This window comes from Salvelinus fontinalis, chromosome 8 (genome assembly GCF_029448725.1).
Source record: "Salvelinus fontinalis isolate EN_2023a chromosome 8, ASM2944872v1, whole genome shotgun sequence".
Taxonomy (NCBI): Eukaryota; Metazoa; Chordata; class Actinopteri; order Salmoniformes; family Salmonidae; genus Salvelinus; species Salvelinus fontinalis.
In genome coordinates this window covers 997,516-1,020,982 of record NC_074672.1, presented here as the reverse complement: position 1 = coordinate 1,020,982, position 23,467 = coordinate 997,516, and the positions used below count along the sequence as shown (strand labels likewise).

Here is a 23,467-nt window from a genome sequence, read left to right as displayed (position 1 = left end):
GATAAAGGCTTTTAAGATATTCATGTTTAAACGAAAAGAGTATATATTTGTCTTGGCGAAGCGGTTTATGCACTGACTGAATGGAAGTTGATAATGAGTTTTTTACTCCGCTGGTCTTGGCTGGTCTCGGGAATTAATTACTAGTGTCACGCCCTGATCTGTTTCACCTGTCCTTGTGCTTGTCTCCAACCCCCTCCAGGTGTCGACCATCTTCCACTATTATCCCCTGTGTATTTATACCTGTGTTCTCTGTCTGTTGCCAGTTCGTCTTGTTCGTTCAAGCTTACCAGTGGTTTTCCTGTCAGCTCCTATCGATTCCCAGCCTCTCTTTGCTAGTCCTCCCTGTTTTGACCTTTGCCTGTCCTGACCCTGTACCCGCCTGCCTGACCTCTCTTCCTGACCCTGACCCTGCCTGCTGTCCTGTACCTTTGCTCCACCTCTGGATTACTGAACCCTGCCTGTCCCTGACCCTGTACCCGCCTGCCTGACCTCTCTTCCTGACCCTGACCCTGCCTGCTGTCCTGTACCTTTGCTCCACCTCTGGATTACTGAACCCTGCCTGTCCCTGATCCTGTACCCGCCTGCCTGACCTCTCTGCCTGACCCTGACCCTGCCTGCTGTCCTGTACCTTTGCTCCACCTCTGGATTACTGAACCCTGCCTGTCCCTGATCCTGAGTCCACCTGTACCTTTGCCTCACCCTGGATTTTCAACCCCTGCCTGCTTGACCTGTCTTTGCCTGCCCCTGTTGCTACAATAAACAGTGTTACTTCGACAGTCTGCATCTGGGTCTTGATTCCTGATACTAGTACTCACTGTGAGACCGAGTACAAATGTATCCAACACCAAGGCAAGACCTAGACACTCAATATGTGGTCTCGAGACCTGAACTCGAGTACTACAACACTGCCAAATATCATCCTTTGACCACCCTTGATCACAAACCAGTCTTCCATTTCTGCTAACTGCCTACTTGTAGAAGAGGCTGGTGGGAGGAGCTATAGGGGGACGGGCTCATTGTATTAGCTGGAATGGAGTGAATGGAACTGTCTTATACACATCAAACATATGGAAACCACGTTTGACTCCGTTTCATTAATTCCATTCCAGCCATTACAATGAGCCTGTCCTCCTATAGCTCCTCCCACCAGCCGCCTCTGCCTCCTAGCGATTTAGCTAGCATCTCCACAAAGCCAGGGCTTAACACCACAGCACCTCTACTGAGCTTGACAACTCCATCCATCCATGAAACATCTAGGCTCCATCCATCCTTGCCTATCAGCTCCATACAGCCTTGGTTTAGAAATCCTATTTCTTTCCAGCAAGATCTGAGGTATAGGCTACTAGAGCGTCTTATACTAACTCAATTAGCCTGCAATTCAGTCGCTACTGTAGCTAGTTACCTCAGGTCACCAGCTCTTCAAAGAGCGGGGGAACAGGCTATTGCACATGGCTAGATTCCACATGCTAACCCCATCTCTCTCTCGGCCACGTAGACCTTTCAAGTGCTTCTGTACTGTCTGAACGGATTAGCTTAGCACAGTAGCCGCTAAAACCCACCATTTCCCAGACGTCCAACTCAGCCCCAATATGGCTATACCGCTAATGCCTCAGCTCAGAGAAGACAACATTAACACTTGCTGCAGGGGGTGGCTGATAATTGTTCTCGTTTGCGGTGGGATATTCTCACTGCCTCGCTCTCATCCCACTTTTTTGAGGACCGCCAGATAACTTATCTACGGATGTGTTAATTGGTCTTTCAGCAGGAAGTCAGCTTATTAAAGCGGTCTGCACATGTACCAGACCAAAGACTCAGGAAATGAGACCCGATTTGACCTGACCTTCAGCTAATGTGCAGTCGAAAGGAAACACCGAGAGCTGGACTGGATTTGCATACACATATAGGCGGAGTAGAATTAAATGCAGGAAAGAGGGGGAGGGGATAAACAAAGACATTCAGCCATTTTATAGATGCTAATGCACTGGTCATTTTAACATATTGACGAAAATAATAAAAGTTTGTATCAGTTCTGGTACACAAAGTTTGATTTGAACTCAATATTAAACATTTTATTTGTTTGTGTGTTAAAGACTTAATACATTTGTACATTTACATAATTCAACTTGCTGGTGGAGACCAGCTAGTAGGATCAGGACATAACTGAGGTAAACAGTAGGCTACAAAGCTAAAATTAACATTACACAATGTGATCATAATGCCTACATAACCTGTTATAACAGTCTGACAAAACCTTGACACTTATGACAACTGACATAACACTGTTCTGATGTATACAGTTGTGCGATATCGAACGAAACTATAAATATTCACAATTTCACACAGCAAAACAGTGTATGCATCATGTCATAAGTAGAGGCTACATATGCAAGTTATGCACGCATTTGGACCGCCATTTCAAGTGTCTCTAAACTACCCCTGTCATTAATTACATTATTGCACAGTCGGACAGTGGGGCCTAAGGCAGAGCTAATACATGTTCTACAACCAATGGGAGACTGATGCTTCACCCTATGAGTGATCACAGAAAATCTCCGCCCAGAGTGAGGTCAATGAACCACCATTCTCCTCTGACTACGGTCATCCTTAAAGTGTGACGTATGACAAGGGCACTGACTTCATGACTAGCAGGTAGGTGTTCTAGAGACGATGGAGGAATAAGGAAGGTGAATTGGACAGATTTTGACAAACGTAAACAGTACAACAGATGTATGTACATAGTATATGTGATAGAATGAGACTGACATGGACGAGATAGTGGAACAGACATACTGTATACTACACATTATATGTGATGTAATACACAAGGAAGGCAATTGCTATGAGAACTCATGGCTAGCAGGGCAGTGTTGTTAATAATACTGGTGTTGTTGCAGAACGACTAGACCAGCCAATTATGTTGGATGTTTCGGGAGTGGACAGGAGCTGACAAATGAACCATGAAAACACTGACTGTCACTATAGCGACAGGGATGATGGGCTGTCAGGAAAGAAGGGAAGGGTGGGAGACGCACAAACACACCTGTCTGACATAACAGTAGCAGCAACTTAGCCGATAAATAGAGATGAACGCTTGATAAAGCACACAGTGTGCTTTTCAGATGCTTACATCACTTTTTTTTTTTTTTTTCACTAGCTGAGACTCTCGCGGTTTGGCGGCCTCAATTGATCATCAGCCCACAGCATGCCAAAGGGGGGAGAGAGGTCATCCTACCAGACAACACAGAATGTCTCAGAGACTCAAGTGCAGGAGAAAGACAAGCAGATGGGGAAGGGAGGAAGAGAGCGAGTGAGTGAGAGATAGAAAAAGATGAAGGTGAAGGACGAAGAGTGGGGGGAAGATTGGTTGGCTGGGAGTTTGAGGAGCCTGGAGCGAACATGGGATCTATGATCAATTGTATTGGAATTGCTTTGGTAAAGTTATACAGGATGCATGTGCGCAGTAAAGCAGTAACTCAGTAAAGTACATGATTTAATTGAGTTGAATTGACAGAGGAACGGGACTATTGATGGTTAAGATGGGCTAAAGTCATGATGCGGTCACAGTGTTCAGAATGTGCTCAGGGAGAGACATCACACAAGTGTTAAACAGTACTATTCCAATAGGCCCTGGTCCGATCCCAACCATACTCTAAAGGCTGCTACTGTCCACCCCATTTTTGGCACCATAATGCACCACTATAGAGCATTATAATTTTAGAATGTTCATATACTGTACATGTCATATTATTTTTGCTACATTCAGTGCATTGATCCCTGTTACCTCCTTAAGTAGTAAACGATATTAATAGAGCTACATGGTTGAACTACCTGACAATAATACAGTGTGGCGCTTAACATAGTAAATATCTATAATGCACTGTTTTTAAATTCTCCCCTTTACAAAGAGATTGTGTTTTAGTTGTTCAAACACCCACCCACCTACCTACCGACCCCCCCCCCCCCCGACCCCCCAACACACACACACAGCAAATATAAAATAAACACTCCCTCTATTCTATAACAGTTTCCAAGCATTTGAATGTCAACAGAAGCAATAATATATTTTCTAATTTCTTTTCACATTGGAACATGCCTGTATGAACTAATTAGGCACTGTTACAGAATGAAATGTGTCCTTTTAAACAGTGGTCTACTACAGGAAATCACCTGTAACCCTCAACAGGAAGTTACTCTGAGACAGGAAGTAACCACTGAGATGTTCTGAGATGTTCTGAGATGTCTGACAGCAGGGTCCTGTCTCAGTTCAGACTAGTCTAGATGAGCAATGTCCCATTGTCATAGTAACTGCTACATTGGAGAGTCACCTTCACATATTTTCACCTTTTGAAAAACAATTCATTCTCCCCTATGTCCATAGCCATTTTCACACTTTGGAAATGGCCGGAACTGCTGTGGAATCCCATTCGTTCAGCGATATGTCAGTTAGATAGAAGATCAGTTTGACCTATTGGATCGCTGGCCCTCTGATCAGCTAGTTTTCTAAAGCATGTCACTAGATCAGCTAAGGTTTGGGCCTCCCCAGGTCAAAGGTAATTATGTATATAGAGAGAGAAGCAGAAGAAGAAATATAAAAATAAGAGAAATTCGGGAGAAAGGAGGCAGAATGGAAATGTGTCGTCAGGGAGCATTGACTGTTTCTACTGAACCCAATGTTTAGAATGGCTAGAACTGTTTCTATTAGCATCATTAGCAGTGTTCATGTGTGTACTAAGAAGCAAAATAGCTGAACAGTGGAGCGAGTTGCCGTGAAAAAAACGACGTCAGTCAGTGGACTCTTGAATGTCGCTTCTCCAACTCAGAAAACAGTCTAAGGTCACAAATCAAAATAACAAACGCATGCGCTAGTGATGACTTGTCCAAGAGTGTACTGCCGTGAGTGCTGATACCAATCTGTGTCACAGTCAAGAATTCGATATTTGGCTTCTTCTCGGCAGCGCTCTAATACGTCAACCTTTAACTCCAGTCAAAATGGCCGTTACAAGTACCTTGTGCAGGTTCCTATCGCCATGGCAACGCCCACAGATCCCGCTGCTCATCCAGTCTCTGTCAGACACAGATCTCTATGGCAGTAGCCATCACCATCTGGCCCTTGGTCTTCTCTCGACCCAGAGAAGAGTGGTGCTGGCCAGGAGACTCCTCCTGAGGGGAGTGGGGGTCAGAGAGGATGCTCCTCTTCAGGGGCGCTGGGCGCAAGAGGGAGGTCGTCCCTGGGGGAGTGGAGGGCTCTGGGTGTCTGTGGGAACGCAATGAGGAGGAGGACAAAGAGGTTGAGGTGCAGCCTGCAGGGCATACACCAGATGAACTGGACCTCTCGCCTCGCTTGGCTCGGCAGGAGGCACGGCGTCGGAGCTCGCTGACCAGCTCGTACTTGACAAAGCAGAAGACGTCCTTCACGCCGCATCGCTTCTCAGGTTCGGCAGCTAGCAGCCGCTTGAACATGCGCAGGGCGTCGTCAGTGAAGCGGCGCCACTGGGATGGGTAGGCCGCCGTGGGACACCCCGCCCGCTGCCAGCGCCGGAACTCCTCATAGAATGCGTCAGTAGGCAGCGCTGCCTCCCAGGGGAAGTTACCGGTCAGCATGCAGAAGACAAGCACTCCGAACGCCCAGATGTCCAGACTGGTGGTCACCAGGAAGCCTTCGGCACGACTGGCGCGGCACACCTCCGGCGCCGTGTACGGGATGGTGCCACTCACACGCTTCACCCGGCAGCCCACTCTCCGCGTCATGCCGAAGTCAGCCAGCTTGACGCGTCGGCACTCGCGGTCGAAGAGGAGCACGTTTTCGGGCTTGACGTCACGGTGAACCAGGTTCTTGCTGTGCATGAAGTCCAGAGCCAGACCCAGCTGCTGCATACAGCGCTTCACCATCTCCTCCGGAAGACCCACCTACAGGGAGGAGAGGAGGAAGGAGTGAAGAAAGAGAAAATGGCTTTAGTTTTACATTTTACAGTAGGGGAGGAAAACGAAGTACAATAAATGAAATGAGAAAGAAATAGAAGAGGTGTAGAGGGACTAAAGTGGGACAAAGAGGCTCTTGTTAAGCGTTATATTGCAATCATCTTTAACAACCTGGAATAAGAACCTTTGAGTCTGGGTACTATTCCCTCCACTGAAATTTAACGAGAGCCTTACAGTACACTAAGGCTCCAATCCCAGAACCACAACGCTTTGAAATACTGTGCTTGATTGGCTTGGGTGTGGGAGAACAGTGATTGGTGTGGAGATAAGTACGATCCAGTGCCAGTACAGTACCTGGGGAGGAATGATGTCGAACAGGTCTCCAGCGGGGGCATACTCCTGTCCAAAGACGTAGCTATCCTCGGTCTCGAAGAGTACGTCCAGGACTTTGATGATAAACGGGCTGCAGCTCAGTGTTCCCGTCAGGCTGTACTCCCTCAGGAAGCTCTTCAGCTTCGTCTTGCTCTTGGTCACAAACTTCAGAGCCATTTTGGTGCCTGATATGTACACACAGTGATGGACAGAATGAATGAATGAATACTTTAATGTCCAATAGGGAAATGTGTTTGGCAACATTTCAGAAGATAGACAGAAGATAACAAAAAAAAAATGGCGGATTGGAAGGGATGCTGACAATTACGTTGATGGAAGCTACAATCTGCAATATTAAAGCTGATCTACCCCCTTTAAAAAAAGTGATCACAGACCTATGTTACAAAAGACATATCATGCAATTATTTTTGATCACCATGCCCATGCACGCACACAGAAGCAAGCACACACCTGAGTTAATATCATTACAACAACTCACATACTGTATCAACATTCTGTATAGCAAGATTATTATCGTTTTTTTTTTAATATTAATTTTTATTTCTATTAGTGTTGGGACTTGTATTTGGAATTCAGTTTAGTTTCAATTCGTTTTTAGACATGTTTCAGTTGTATAAAGTAATTATTATTTCATTTTTATATTATTACGTTACAGTTTTAGTGTTAGAGACAGAAAGTATACGTGAGCCAGGCTAGGAGCCATTTGTGTTGTATAGTTTTTGTGTGTGTGTTTTTTCCAGGGGGCAGCAATACATAAGGTGATAGATCAGGTCATAGGTTGGGTTAGGTTTAAAGGGGCAATCAGCAGTTGCTTCATACATTTTTTACTTAAATTAATGATATTGATTCTTGAATAATATAATGTATAAATGCCTCATGAGCTTAGTTAAACTGTTATTCCCCATCAGAACCCAAAATATAAGCTTGTTTTACTTCAATGTTTATAAACAAAGTAAATGTAAACAAACACTGTAAAGCCTTAAAGCATGGTTAAAAATAGAATTTTGATATCATGGATGGTCAGTTCTTGTTTCCATAGCGCTGCCTATGAATTTAAAAGTGGTTACATTTCTCCAGAGCCATCCCTCAGCTTGTGGCGGGGAAAATGCTTTGTTATTTTTCTACTGCTGATTGGCTCTTTAAATGATCAAATAAATATCAATGTGACTAGGATTTAAAAGGAACAGTGCTGAAACTGGTGCAAAAAAAATATTGTGGAAGGAAACTCTCTCTCGCCCATATTTACACCAATCCAATGCTTTTTCACCTCAGTAGGACATATAAGAAGAATCAAGTTAGCAACCTAACGATTTTTTCTAGTGATAGTGATGTCATCTCGGATATCCCAGACCTTGAAGTATTATAACCGGTCTTTCTAGAGAGACTAATAGGGATACAAACTAGACCTATTTGAAACATTGGTATCTCCTGGCAGCATTTACCCGTCAGATTCAGTAGCTTGAAAACCCCATTAGATTTTTTTCCCCAAAGCTTAGAAGAAAAACTAAAATGTTATTTTAAATAGTTTCAGTATTGTTTTAGTTTTTCAAACTGGTTTGTTAATTATTTTATTTCAGTTTACTAAATAGTTTTTTCATGATTACTTTTAGTTTCAGTTTATTATTATAACCTCGCTGTACAGTATCAGAGAAATATCTTAGGCAAGGCAATATGAACTTAACTGACATGTATTAAGTGAATTGAACTAAATATGCCTGTTCTATCTGATGATTCTGTGTATCTGATACGATTCGAATCTGTTATTGTTTTTATTTTATTCTGCAGTCTGAACAGCCAAAAAGCACATGGAATCGGATATTTCAAGCCACATTTCAAACCACCTTCGTAGGTGGTTTGAAGTCAGAAATCTGATTCCTGGCCATGTGACTGAATGGTCAAATCTGATTTATTTGCCCTCAAGTGGTTTTTAGACTCTTATTTGGCATATCTTGACGTTTGCTAGCTACTCTGTGACAGTTTGACAAGAACATGTGGTAGATAACTGACTTGTTAATTGTTTTTTAAAAACTGAACGTGCTAGAACGTGCTAGAAAGCTAAACAGCTACTTAGCTGCCTAGTTGACTGTTTAGGCTAGCCAAAATTGACTTATTTTGAAAGTTGGATCATCATCCTTTGAGGCGTTGAAAGTGTTCTTACCCTATGATTTTGAACATTCAAAGCAACTGGGAAACGTCCATGGCAGGCATTGTCACCTTAGCTTGCTACATAACTTCTGAGTGACGTAAGAGGTGCATGAGCACCACCACCAATCAGCCTACACCACTGCACACATACTCGTCATTACTATGACAACTATGGAAGCCTTCTCAGAAAGTGACTGCGGTCTGAACACACACAAATCCGATTTGGTCACTTGTAACTTGCTGTTTGGACAATCAGTAGTCCAAAATGGATTTGAAAAACAAAACTGATTTGAGCATTAATGCCTTCACTTTTACCTAGTCGAATGCCCTCTTCAGCTTAATGGCATGTAACCTTGTAATTAACTTTCAACCTGAAGAGCCCTTTCACCCTGACATCTTACACTATGGTGGCCTTTGACCTCACAATGCACTGACACTTTAGTGTCCTTTTTCATTGACATGTAAACTCTATGGAAACTTTTGCCGCCAACAATGTCCCTTCACCACACCCATGCCCTCTGACTCACCCTGTGTGCGGTGTGCCACCAGGTCCACCTTGCCATAGGTGCCCTTGCCCAGCTCGCGGATGTGCTCGTAGTGTTTTGCTACGTCTGCACCCGGCAGGGAGGTAATGGCCAGGGCCTGCATGTCCTCCACAGGCACCCCTCCACCACCGCAGTAGCCCACCTTGGAGTTGGGAGAGCCTCCACCACCCACCCGGCCCGGCCCCAACAGAGACAGGCTCACCTTGACGCTGTGGGGCAGACTAGGGACAGAACAGAACACAGACAGACAACATAACATTCATGTGTCTGAGACAAGAAAAACTGTGTTACGCTAAATACAGCAGGCTTATTGGCAATAACACACATAAATGTGACAACTTGACCTTGAATGTCATTCAGTGTGTGTGGCCCAATGCTCTAACCACTAGGCTACCTGCAGTAATAAAGTCTCTGTATCAGCCTGAGAGAGAAATGGCCGGCTCTTGGCAATGTTCCTCAGGTGGTAAAAAGCTATTTTGGTCACATTTCTAATATGTGACTTGAAATTTTGTTCAGAATCTAAAATAACACCTAGGTTTTTTTTACCTGGTGTTTTATCTTTATTGCCTGTGAATTAAAATATGCTGCTTGATTCTCTCTGTGCTTTGGCTCCAACAATAAGTACCTCGGTCTTGTCTTGATTTAGCTCGAGGAAGTTGTGAGCCATCAAAGTATTTAAATCACTAATACAGTCTAATAATTTATCCGTGGAGCTAAAATCCTCTGGTGACACAGAAATGTAAAGTCGTGTATCGTCTGCGTAGCAGTGAAAATCAATGCTGGGCTTTCTGATAATGCTGCCAAGAGGTAACATATATAAAAACTGAACAGTACCGGACCCAAAATCATACCTTGTGGAACGCCACATGTGTTATGTATTTTCTCTAAGTTATGGTCACCAAGGGTAACAGAAAACTCTTGACTGGTTAAATAGGTCCTAAACCAATTTAGAACTGGACCGGAGAGGCCAACCCAACTCTCCAGTCAGTCCAAAAGGACATCATGGTCAACAGTGTTGAATGCAGCACTTAAATCTGAGAGTACAAGGACAGAGAGCTGTTTGGTATCTGTGTTGGCCTGTAAACAGGGATTGATTAACAACAGATTGCACTTCTTCAGATATGCAATTAAAAACAGTTTTGAAGAGAGTGTTAGGTTCGAGAAGGCAGGTAGAAGGCTTAAATTGTGATATCCTTTTCCTGAGCATATCTGTGTCAACCAAGGAAAATACATCCATAGTGCCGTTGCGTGGGCACATATCAAACTTCTCATCAGTTCTTGCTTGACTGATACCTAGCCTAATGTCTTATTTCGTTGCACAAAGGCGGAGGTAGCGGTCCTGCTGCTGGGTTGTTGCCCTCCTACGGCCTCCTCCACGTCTCCTGATGTACTGGCCTGTCTCCTGGTAGCGCCTGCATGCTCTGGACACTACGCTGACAGACACAGCAAACCTTTTTGCCACAGTTCGCATTGATGTGCCATCCTGGATGAGCTGCACTACCTGAGCCACTTGTGTGGGTTGTAGACTCCGTCTCATGCTACCACTAGAGTGAGAGCACCGCCAGCATTCAAAAGTGACCAAAACATCAGCCAGGAAGCATAGGAACTGAGAAGTGGTCTGTGGTCACCACCTGCAGAATCACTCCTGTTTTGGGGGGTGTCTTGCTAATTGCCTATAATTTCCACCTTTTGTCTATTCCATTTGCACAACAGCATGTGAAATTTATTGTCAATCAGTGTTGCTTCCTAAGTGGACAGTTTGCTTTCACAGAAGTGTGATTGACTTGGAGTTACATTGTGTTGTTTAAGTGTTCTCTTTATTTTTTTGAGCAGTGTATGAGCAAGCTACACAACATTTAGTGTGAAGTCACCCAGGTACATTTGGGCAAATTGTGAAAGAGACACTTGCATTCATATTACATTTTTTCTGCAAGAATATCATCAAATGTGTATACTTGGACTTTGATTTAGCTGTCCAGTATTAGTAGCCATATTATAAGTTCAACATTTGCAAAACAACCAGTTTTCATAACTCTGAATATTCTTAGAATTTTTGTCCAAAATGAAAAGGTATGCTGTTGTACAAGGTTAGTAGCTACATTTTACGACAGATACATGGTTTACCGGATACTCCCGTAAAGCCCAGCTCATTGGCTGTCTAGCCAGCTTTGTTTGACCCCAATTGGTCCTTATTTGACAAACGTAGAGTCGTTCAAGTGAAGACCGTCCGCGTCATCGGCCTGCCATGAAGGTGTCGCTTTCTAACCAAATATGGTGACCTATAGGATATACTACACCCCTAATGATATAGTGACGTCTGGTTACGTTCTAGGATCTCTGAGGAATACATAGGAACGTGATTTGACTGGTTGAAACAACGTTTAGGATGAGATTTCACAGATTCCTTTCTTTGCGAATTGAACAAGTGGAAATACAAAATCGATCGTGCATGTTATATGAACCTTTCAGGATATGAAAAAGGATTTTATCTAACAAAACAACATTTGATGTTATCTCTGGGACCTGAAGGAGGGTGTGGGGTGGGTTGGGTATATGGGGTGAGTGCTTGGGAATCGACGTGGGTGGACTGAGGTAGGGAAGGGACTGGGGGGTGTTGTGTGGAGGAAGGGAGGGAGGGTGGTTGGGGTATGGTCAAATCTTTGTACTTACAACGATGTACATTTTGTAAAACTTCAATATTAAAAAAAATATATATACAAGAAAAAGATGAGCTAATTGGAATAAAAGGCGGACCTAACAAACAAAGAAACTAACGTATTAATCTTGTCACTGTGTGTGACTGTTTTTATGTGCTGTGTGGTTACGTATTGTACACACAGATAGTGTTATTGATAAGGCTGGTCTCACACGGAGATGTCATCTATTGTGCATGGATATCACAACACTCACACACCCCATCAGTGTGTATTTCCCACACAGATGGGCCATTGGTAAGCGAGCAATCTCCCTCGCACACGCACAGACAAAGAGAGACTAGTTCACCGAAGGCTCTTTCTCCCTCCCTCCCTCCACAGCCCAGCTTTTGTTCTTTGTTCTTCCTCTCGTCCAATTAAGATTACTCAGCTATCTTGTGGGAAGAAAGTAATAAATATTACATTATTAATTAGAGGGAAGAAACTGCAATAGGGTGCAACTATTTGGAGCTGCCAGATCTTCACACGCTTGGACTAAACAAGGCCAAAATATAAGTGTGCCTCGCTAAGTATCTTCTATCAGAACACATATACTCCTGTACTCAGTCACGATTAGAGCCAAGACCGAGAAATAAACATAAGTCAAAGCATGTCTTGTGCCTAGGAGTGAAAACTGTACAGTGCATTGTCTATAGAGTATATACTGCATAGACAATGCATACCCCGTTCAAATATTTATTATATATATATATTCACCCTCTGAATGGCACACATACACAATCCATGTCTCAATTGGCTCAAGGCTTAAAAATCCTTCTTTAACCTGTCTCCTGCCCTTCATCTACACTGATTGAAGTGGATTTAACAAGTGACATCAATAAGGGATCATAGCTTTCACCTGGATTCACCTGCTTAGTGTATGTCATGGAAAGAGCAGGTGTCCTTAAAATGTTATTGTATACTCATTGTATATGTAGCTCATTTGCTGTTATAAAAAAATAGCTTTGAACAGGTTGGGTTACAAAAAATGTTTTAACTGATTGAGTAGACCGGACTCCCCATCCCGCTCCTGACCCATCAATCATAATGAATTCAGTAGATGAAGGACTGTTTGTTTACTGGCACTCCTTAAGCGCTAGCTGGCTAGCTGTAGTTGCAGCCGCGTAGGTCTCCAGGGGGGAACGTGCAACACTCCGGCATCAAATCTAATTGCATTACTCAGCCTCCACTAAGACAAAAACACCTCAGAACCTAAGACGCAGCCACCTCATTTCCTTTGCAGAACATGATTAAGAGACCCAGAATGAGAGGAGGGGAAGACAGATGCCATCAGCTGCAGTATAATGTTCTAAATGGGAACCAGGAAATGGGGATCGTGCAAAGTGCTTTGTGGGTGTGTTGATAGAGTGTTATGTGTGAGTCTGGGTTTGGATGAATGGGTGCACTGAATGTGTTGTGAATGTTTGAGTGTGTACAAGTGTGTGACTATGTGAGCTCAGTTTGCACGTATATTGGTGTGTGTGTGTGTACCGCATGTGTTTGTTTGTGTGTGAGTGTCTGTGCACTCATGTGTGTGTGTGCCCCTGTGCACACAGTCCTGCAGTGACACTATCAAAGGGCCATTGTGTTCCCATATCTCCCAGAGAGCAGCTGCGGCGCTGCGTGAGGGAGGCCGAGCGTCTCCACCGGGTCTCTTTCCTCACGACTCAACATTAGTGTTCAGCTAAGGCCACATGCCCCACTGCGCTCCCATTCTGCCCTGTGCTACTCTGTCCTCAGCACCTATAAAGGAGAGGCAGCATGGATATATAAGGGTTTTACTTGTGTGAGATCCTCATGTCCCGAAGTTTATTGAGCCAGTAAAATAACTGAAAAGAGTCTGCACACTCAAATGATTCATACACACATTTCACTACTTGGATCAAAACACTTCAATATTAGGTATGTCAATTAGATAATACAGTATGGATGCCATTAAAATGGGTGATTGCAGATCTACTCCAGTCTCACATTTCCTATTCATGTATATTTCACTGGTCACCCCCAAAGCCAATTCCTACTTTGGCCACCTTTCCTTCCAGTTCTCCAATGACTGGAACGAACTTCAAAAACTCATATCTCCCTCACTAACTTTAAGCACCAGCTGTCAGAGCAGCTCACAGATCACTGCACCTATACATAGCCCATCTGTAAATAGCCCATCCAACTACCTCATCCCCATACTGTATTTATTTATTTATCTATCTTTGCACCCCAGTATCTTTACTTGTACATTCATCTTCTGCACATCTATCACGCCAGTGTTTAATTGCAATATTGTAATTACTTCGCCACCATGGCCTGTTTATTGCCTTACCTCCCTTGCACACACTGTATAGACTTTTTCTACTGTATTATTGATTGTATGTTTGTTTATTCCATGTGTAACTCTGTGTTGTTGTATGTGTCAAACTGCTTTGCTTTCTCTTGGCCAGGTCGCAGTTGTAAATGAGAATTTGTTCTCAACTAGCCTACCTGGTTAAATAAAGGTAAAATAATAAATAATAAAATGTCATTCTTAGCACCTCTGAACCTTCAATGCTCAAGACTAGACTCTAGAGATCACCATATGCAGCAATTACATATTTTCTGCATTATTGTTTAATGTGCTGTGAATTGCAAAACGACCTCTCCAGCAGCAGTCAGCACAGCACTACCCTTGCTAACCCTAACAGACAACCCACTGTGCAGAAATTGGTTAAAATAAACATTGTTTCAATGTATTGTGACGTGGAATTGATGTGGAAAATACATTGGAAATGAAAAAAGTCATAAACGTAAACTTTTGTTTTGAGGGTAAAATTTCAACCACAGGATTATGTCATTCATCATGGTAATCCATTTTCAACCTAGACAAACCTTATATAAAATATGTTGAATTTGAACCTTTGAAACAATGTCAGATCTTCAACGTAAAATCCACTATAAGAAAAAAACTACAGGCTGGGCAGCACCTCCTACTGGAGAGTTTATCTATCTACAGGTATCCCTTCAGTCTCCCATTCAAGGTTTTAACCAAGCCCTTCTTAGCTTTGATATTTGTCACTGACTATAACCAATGTGCTATCGTGAGAATGATTGCTGAGAAATCTCCACTTAATACATTTACTGTTCCTATCGAAGTCATTCCAAAGGGTAGGTTCAACAGAGCAAGTTAAATGGAACCATACTTTATCAATCATACATCATCAATGAAGCCATTTAGGCCTACATAGCGTTTGGTAAGTCATCAATAGCTATTGTTTAAATTCATCCCAGGATTAATTAAACAAAAAATAGACAATAGATGTAGGCCTAGGGTTTCTAGCTTTGGTTGATTTCAAATGGAATCTACACGTTAATAATAAATATGTTGGATTTACGTCTCCATCTCAACCAAAAATCTAAGAATAGGATTAAATCAAATCAAAATCTATTTAAAAGTGCATTCAAGTTTGATTTGATTTAGTCTTATTCTTTAACTTAGAATTTTGGTTGAAAGAGAAACGGGAGTCCAACATATGAATTTGTAGACATACTGGAATTATAGCCAGACTCAGTGGCACAGATGGAGCTCTCCAAGCAGAAGACACTTCTCCTTCAAATGTTGATATTTGGTTGCGTTGACAACCAAGCACAATTCAGTATTACTTGTCTAAGACAATAAATAGTCTAATGTTATGGATACCTGACAATGTAACGTTATTTATTCAACCTTAAAATGAGTAACACATCCATGACCACATTTTTAGATTACTGTAACAATAAATATCTTGTTATGTAATCATATACATAGAAAGCCTCCATGTTCAGGGTTGCAGGTCTGTGGAAATCTTCACAATTGCTATAATAATCTGTGCAGAATCTCAAACGGCATTGATCACTTGCACCACGCACTTCAAATGTAATCTCAACTGTAATCCAGGTCATTTGGTTGTGCTATTAGATGAAGCAGTGATAACACTTTAAGTTGTTTTATAAATAAACAAGATATGACATTGTATTACCATTTTAAATTTGTTGTGCTTTTAAAAATGGTTGAAAGTGCAGCGATAACACATTTAGGTGACAAGTAAACCAAAAAAATCAGACATTGATTTTCCATTGGATTTTGTTTTTGCTTTTGGATGGTTGAAAACATAGTGATAACACATTGGGAATTCAACAAACTTTTGGCAGTCTTTTTGAGCGAGTCAAAATAGGGTGGAATCTCATTAATTAACATATCTGCCAAATATTACCCAATTCTCCATGTTGCAATGACGTGGTGTGCACAGTGGGAAGATATCCCCTTTAAAGCCCAGAATGCCCCTAATGGACAAAAACATACCCTTTAAGGTCCAGAAGAGTCTGAACCAGATGTGGCTGGTGGGAGGAGCTATAGGAGGACGTGCTCATTGTAAGGGCTGGATTGGTATAAATGGAACAGAGTCAAACATGTGGCTTCCATATGTTTGATGTGTTTGATACCATTCCATTAATTCCATTCCAGCCATTAAAATGAGCCCGTCCTCCTATAGCGCCTCCTACCAACCTCCTCTGATTCACACTAACAAACAGACAGAACCTGTGTAAGCGTGCGCGTGCACACACACACACATATCAAAATGGTAACAGCTTGGACCTCCACATGCATAGACACGAGATGGCTAGTGGAATAGCCAGACAACCTTTACTGAACAAACTCTTGGCTTGAGAATAGAATAGAGCTGAATCCTGGGAGACTAATGCCAAATGGTCTCTTTTTTTTTTGTTCTCAGTTTGTGTATCTGTCTCATGTACAGCTAACTGCCAAGATAAAGAAACACCAACATAAAGTGTCTAAAGGGAGTTGGGCCACCACGAGCCAGAACAGCTTCAATGCACCTTGGCATAGATTATTATACACGCGTCTGGGATCTTTATAGGAGGGATGCGACGCCATGAATTGACAAGAAATTTTATAATTTGGTGTTTTGTTGATTGGGGTGGAAAAATAATACTGTCTCAGCCGCCTCTCCAGAATCTCCCAAAAGTGTTCAATTGTGGATGGGAGGTACTGTCATCGTATGGAAGCATAGCCATGGTAGACTCCCTTCACAAAACAGAGTAAACTGGCTCTTACAAGAATAGAAAGAGGAGTGGGAGGCCCCGGTGCACAACTGAGCAAGAGGACAAGTATGCTCCAGATACTTCACCAGTCTAAAGAAGGCCAGTTGTATTGCTTCTTTAATCAGCACAACAGTTTTCAGCTGTGCTAACATACTTGCAAAAGGGTTTTCTAATTATCAATTAGCCTTTTAAAATGACAAACTTGGATTAGCTAACACAACGTGCCATTGGAACACAGGAGTGATGGTTGCTGATAATGGGCCTCTGTACGCCTATGTAGATATTCCATTAACAATCAGTCGTTTCCAGCTACAATAGTAATTTATAACATTAACAATGTCTACACTGTATCAATTTTATGTTATTGTAATGGACAAAAGTGCTTTTCTTTCAAAAACAAGGACATTTTTAAGTGACCCCAAACTTTTGAACAGTAATATATATTACATATATACATACATGTATATATAGAAATATACATATATACACACACACAGTTGAAGTCAGAAGTTTACATACACTTAGGTTGAAGTCATTAAAACATATTTTTCATCCACTCCACAAATTTCTTGTTAACAAACTATAGTTTTGGCAAGTCGGTTAGGACATCTACTTTGTGCATGACACAAGTAATTGTTTAGAGATTATTTCACTTATAATTCACTGTATCACAATTCCAGTGGGTCAGAAGTTCACATACACTAAGTTGACTGTGCCTTAAAACAGCTACGAAAATTCCAGAAAATTGTCATGAATTTAGAATATTCTGATAGGCTAATTGACATCATTTGAGTCAATTGGAGGTGTACATGTGGGTGTATTTCAAGGCCTACCTTCAAACTCAGTGCCTCTTAGCTTCACGTCATAGGAAAATCAAAAGAAATCAGCCAAGACCTCAGAAAATAAATTGTAGACCTCCACAAGTCTGGCTCATCCTTGGGAGCAATTTCCAAACTCCTGAAAGTACCACGTTCATCTGTACAAACAATAGTACGCAAGTATAAACACAATGGGACCACGCAGCCGTCATACTGCTCAGGAAGGAGACGCGTTCATCCAAGAGATGAACGTACTTTGGTGTGAAAAGTGCAAATCAATCCCAGAACAACAGCAAAGGACCTTGTGAAGATGCTGGAGGAACAAAATTATCTATATCCACAGTAAAATGAGTCCTATAACGCCATAACCTGAAAGGCCTCTCAGCAAGGAAGAAGCCACTACTCCAAAACCGCCATAAAAAAGCCAGACTACTGTTTACAACTGCTCATGGGGACAAAGTTTGTACTAAAAATGTCCTTGGTCTGATGAAACAAAAATAGAACTGTTTGGCCATAATGACCATCATTATGTTTGGAGGAAAAATGGGGAGGCTTGCAAGCCGAAGAACACCATCCCAACCCGTGAAGCACGGGGGTGGCAGCATCATGTTGCAGGAGGGACTGGTGCACTTCACAAAATAGATGGCATCATGAAGGAGGAAAATGATGTGGATATATTGAAGCAACATCTCAAGACATCAGTCAGGAAGTGGACAATGACCCCAAGCATACTTCCAAAGTTGTGGCAAAATGACTTAAGGACAACAATGTCAAGGTATTGGAGTGGCCATCACAAAGCCCTGACCTCAATCCTATAGAAAATGTGTGGGCAGAACTGAAAAAGCATGTGCGAGCAAGGAGGCCTACAAACCTGACTCAGTTACACCAGCTCTGTCAGGAGGAATGGGCCAAAATTCACCGAACTTATTGTGGGAAGCTTGTGGAATGCTACCTGACACGTTTGACCAAAGTTGTATGTAAACTGTATATATACTGTATATCCGCCTTTAATATTCCAGATAGATTGTAGCTTCCATCAATGTAATTGTCTGCATCACTTCCAATCTCCCATATATTTTTTGGCATTGTGTATATATACACACTGCTCAAAAAAATAAAGGGAACACTTAAACAACACAATGTAACTCCAAGTCAATCACACTTCTGTGAAATCGAACTGTCCACTTAGGAAGCAACACTGATTGACAATACATTTCACATGCTGTTGTGCAAATGGAATAGACAACAGGTGGAAATTATAGGCTGTTAGCAAGACACCCCCAATAAAGGAGTGGTTCTGCAGGTGGTGACCACAGACAACTTCTCAGTTCCTATGCTTCCTGGCTGATGTTTTGGTCACTTTTGAATGCTGGCGGTGCTTTCACTCTAGTGGTAGCATGAGACGGAGTCTACAACCCACACAAGTGGTTCAGGTAGTGCAGCTCATCCAGGATGGCACATCAATGCGAGCTGTGGCAAGAAGGTTTGCTGTATCTGTCAGCATAGTGTCCAGAGCATGGAGGCGCTACCAGGAGACAGGCCAGTACATCAGGAGACGTGGAGGAGGCCGTAGGAGGGCAACAACCCAGCAGCAGGACCGCTACCTCCGCCTTTGTGCAAGGTGGAGCAGGAGGAGCACTGCCAGAGCCCTGCAAAACGACCTCCAGCAGGCACAAATGTGCATGTGTCTGCTCAAACGGTCAGAAACAGACTCCATGAGGGTGGTATGAGGGCCTGACATCCACAGGTGGGGGTTGTGCTTACAGCCCAACACCGTGCAGGACGTTTGGCATTTGCCAGAGAACACCAAGATTGGCAAATTCGCCACTGGCGCCCTGTGCTCTTCACAGATGAAAGCAGGTTCACACTGAGCACATGACAGACGTGACAGAGTCTGGAGACGCCGTGGAGAACGTTCTGCTGCCTGCAACATCCTCCAGCATGACCGGTTTGGCGGTGGGTCAGTCATGGTGTGGGGTGGCATTTCTTTGGGGGGGGCCGCACAGCCCTCCATGTGCTCGCCAGAGGTAGCCTGACTGCCATTAGGTACCGAGATGAGATCCACAGACCCCTTGTGAGACCATATGCTGGTGCGGTTGGCCCTGGGTTCCTCCTAATGCAAGACAATGCTAGACCTCATGTGGCTGGAGTGTGTCAGCAGTTCCTGCAAGAGGAAGGCATTGATGCTATGGACTGGCCCGCCCGTTCCCCAGACCTGAATCCAATTGAGCACATCTGGGACATCATGTCTCGCTCCATCCACCAACGCCACGTTGCACCACAGACTGTCCAGGAGTTGGCGGATGCTTTAGTCCAGGTCTAGGAGGAGATCCCTCAGGAGACCATCCGCCACCTCATCAGGAGCATGCCCAGGCGTTGTAGGGAGGTCATACAGGCACGTGGAGGCCACACACACTACTGTGCCTCATTTTGACTTGTTTTAAGGACATTACATCAAAGTTGGATCAGCCTGTAGTGTGGTTTTCCACTTTAATTTTGAGTGTGACTCCAAATCCAGACCTCCATGGGTTGATAAGTTTGATTTCCATTGATCATTTTTGTGTGATTTTGTTGTCAGCACATTCAACTATGTAAAGAAAAAAGTATTTAATAAGAATATTTCTTTCATTCAGATCTAGGATGTAGTGTTCCCTTAATTTTTTCAGCAGTGTATATATAAAATGCCAAAAAATATATGGGAGATTGGAAGTGATGCAGACAATTACATTGATGGAAGCTACAATCTGTAATATTAAAGCGGATCTACCCACTAAAATGTTATTTATAAATTAATAAATAAAACAAAAAGTGTTTACATTATTTCAGCAGTTACCTGTATGTCCTCTTTGTTATTTACTAAACATAGCATTGTTTTGTGTAGACACTGTTTGTCTTGAATCTATAATTGATCGCTCCTGCCTCGTCTCATCTATCTTACAATTCTGTTCTGTTTGAGTGTCTATTCATCTCTAGTCATTTTGGTGTGAAATTAACATTACATTTCCATGGGAACTGTCTCCAACTTCAAGTGGACATCTCTGTCAACGTCGTGTGTATAGGTGGCAGGGAAGTCAGACGCAGGAGAGTAAATGAAGTGTAGATGGAGACTTTTAATAAATCACCATGACATGCTCCACACACGAGAAATATATATACATTAAATAACAATGGGTACGAGGACCCGTCGCGCACCTATACACCAAACAAACAACACTTGACATAAAAACAATCTCTGACAAACACATGAAGGGAAACAGAGGGTTAAATACACAACAGGTAATGAATGGGATTGACAACAGGTGTGTGGGAAGACAAGACAAAACCAATGGAAAATGAAAAATGGATCGATGATGGCTAGAAGGCCGGTGAAGTCCACCGCCGAACACCGCCCGGACAAGGAGAGGCAACGACTTCGGCAGAAGTCGTGACAATCTCTCTCTTACACTTTAAAAAGGTCCAATGCAGCCATTTTTATCTCAATATCAAATCATTTCTGGGTAGCAATTAAGTACCTTACTGTGATTTTAATTGGAAACACTTGTCATTTTTTTTAATAAATACATTACAAAAATATGTGGACACCTGCTCATCGAAAATCTCACGGACATTAATATGGAGTTTATTCCCCCTTTGCTGCTATCTTCTGGAAAGGCTTTCCACTAGATGTTGAAACATTGTTGTGAGAACTTGCTTTCATTCAGCCACAAGAGCATTAGTGAGGTTGAGAACAGATCTTGGACAATTAGGCCTGGCTCGCAGTGGGCATTACAATTCATCCCAAAGGTGTTCGATGGGGTTGAGGTCAGGGCTCTGTGCAGGCCAGTCAAGTTCATCAACACCGATTTCGACAAACCATTTCTGTATGGACTTCACTTTGTACACGGGGGCATTGTCATGCTGAATCAGGAAAGGGCCTTCCCCAATCTGTTGCCACAAAGTTGGAAGCACAGAATCATCTAGAATGCTTTTGTTGGCTGTAGGGTTAAGATTTCCCTTCACTGGAACTAAGGGGGCTAGCCCAAACCATGAAAAACCACCCCAGACCATTGTTCCTCCTCCACCAAACTTTACAGTTGGCACTATGCACTGGGGCAGGTAGCATTCTCCGGACATCTGCCAAACCCAGATTCGTCTGTCCGACTGCCAAATGATTAAGCATGATTCATCACTTCAGAGAACACATTTCCACTGCTCCAGAGTCCAATGGTCAAATCAAATCAAATTTTATTTGTCACATACACATGGTTAGCAGATGTTAATGCGAGTGTAGCGAAATGATTGTGCTTCTAGTTCTGACAATGCAGTAATAACCAACGAGTAATCTAACCTAACAATTCCACAACTACTACCTTATACACACAAGTGTATAAGGGATAAAGAATATGTACATAAAGATATGAGTAAGTGATGGTACAGAATGGCATAGGCAAGATAAAGTAGATGGTATTGAGTAAAGTATATACATATGAGATGAGTAATGTAGGGTATGTAAACATAAAGTGGCATAGTTTAAAGTGGCTAGTGATACATGTATTACATAAAGATGGCAAGATGCAGTAGATGATAGAGTACAGTATATACATATACATTATATTAAGTGGCATTGTTTAAAGTGGCTAGTGATACATTTTTGATCAATTCCCATCAATTTCCATTATTAAAGTGAGCTGGAGTTGAGTCAGTATGTTGGCAGCAGCCACTCAATGTTAGTGATGGCTGTTTAACAGTCTGATGGCCTTGAGATAGAAACTGTTTTTCAGTCTCTCGGTCCCTGCTTTGATGCACCTGTACTGACCTCGCCTTCTGGATGATAGCGGGGTGAACAGGCAGTGGCTCGGGTGGTTGTTGTCCTTGATGATCTTTATGGCCTTCCTGTGACATTGGGTGGTGTAGGTAGTTTGCCCCCAGTGATGCGTTGTGCAGATTTCACTACCCTCTGGAGAGCCTTCCGGTTGTGGGCGGAGCAATTGCCGTACCAGGCGGTGATACAGCCCGACAGGATGCTCTCAATTGTGCATCTGTAGAAGTTTGTGAGTGCTTTTGGTGACAAGCCGAATTTCTTCAGCCTCCTGAGGTTGAAGAGGCGCTGCTGCGCCTTCTTCACAACGCTGTCTGTGTGGGTGGACCAATTCAGTTTGTCCGTGATATGTACGCCGAGGAACTTAAAACTTACTTCCCACTCCACTACTGTCCCATCAATGTGGATAGGGGTGTGCTCCCTCTGCTGTTTCCTGAAGTCCACAAACATCTCCTTTGTTTTGTTGACGTTGAGTGTGCGGTTATTTTCCTGACACCACACTCCGAGGGCCCTCAACTCCTCCCTGTAGGCCGTCTCGTCGTTGTTGGTAATCAAGCCTACCACTGTAGTGTCGTCCGCAAACTTGATGATTGAGTTGGAGGCGTGCATGGCCACGCAATGGGTGAACAGGGAGTACAGGAGAGGGCTCAGAACGCACCCTTGTGGAACCCCAGTGTTGAGGATCAGCGGGGTGGAGATGTTGTTACCTACCCTCACCACCTGGGGGCGGCCCGTCAGGAAGCCCAGTACCCAGTTGCACAGGGCGGGGTTGAGGCCCAGGGTCTCGAGCTTGATGACGAGTTTGGAGGGTATTAATGGTGTTAAATGCTGAGCTGTAGTCGATGAACAGCATTCTCACATAGGTATTCCTCTTGTCCAGATGGGTTAGGGCAGTGTGCAGTGTGGTTGTGATTGCGTCGTCTGTGGACCTATTGGGGCGGTAAGCAAATTGAGTGGGTCTAGGGTGTCAGTTAGGGTGGAGGTGATATGGTCCTTGACTAGTCTCTCAAAGCACTTCATGATGACGGAATTGAGTGCTACGGGGCGGTAGTCGTTTAGCTCAGTTACCTTAGCTTTCTTGGAAAC

At 43.1% G+C, this 23,467-nt stretch overlaps 1 protein-coding gene across 2 annotated transcripts in view; it reads right to left on the bottom strand.

Annotated features, from left to right (window-relative positions):
* Positions 1 to 3,961: 3,961 nt before the first annotated feature.
* Positions 3,962 to 23,467, bottom strand: part of LOC129860339 (serine/threonine-protein kinase SBK1-like) — a 35,868-nt gene continuing 16,362 nt past the window's right edge. For both annotated transcript variants that reach the window (XM_055930662.1, XM_055930663.1), the window contains exons 3-5: positions 8,985 to 9,223; positions 6,274 to 6,476; positions 3,962 to 5,907 (exon numbers count right to left, since the gene is read on the bottom strand). In XM_055930662.1, the coding sequence (XP_055786637.1) occupies positions 5,068 to 5,907; positions 6,274 to 6,476; positions 8,985 to 9,223 (1,282 nt within the window). In that variant the 3' untranslated portion in view covers positions 3,962 to 5,067. The remainder of the gene's footprint in view (positions 5,908 to 6,273; positions 6,477 to 8,984; positions 9,224 to 23,467) is intronic.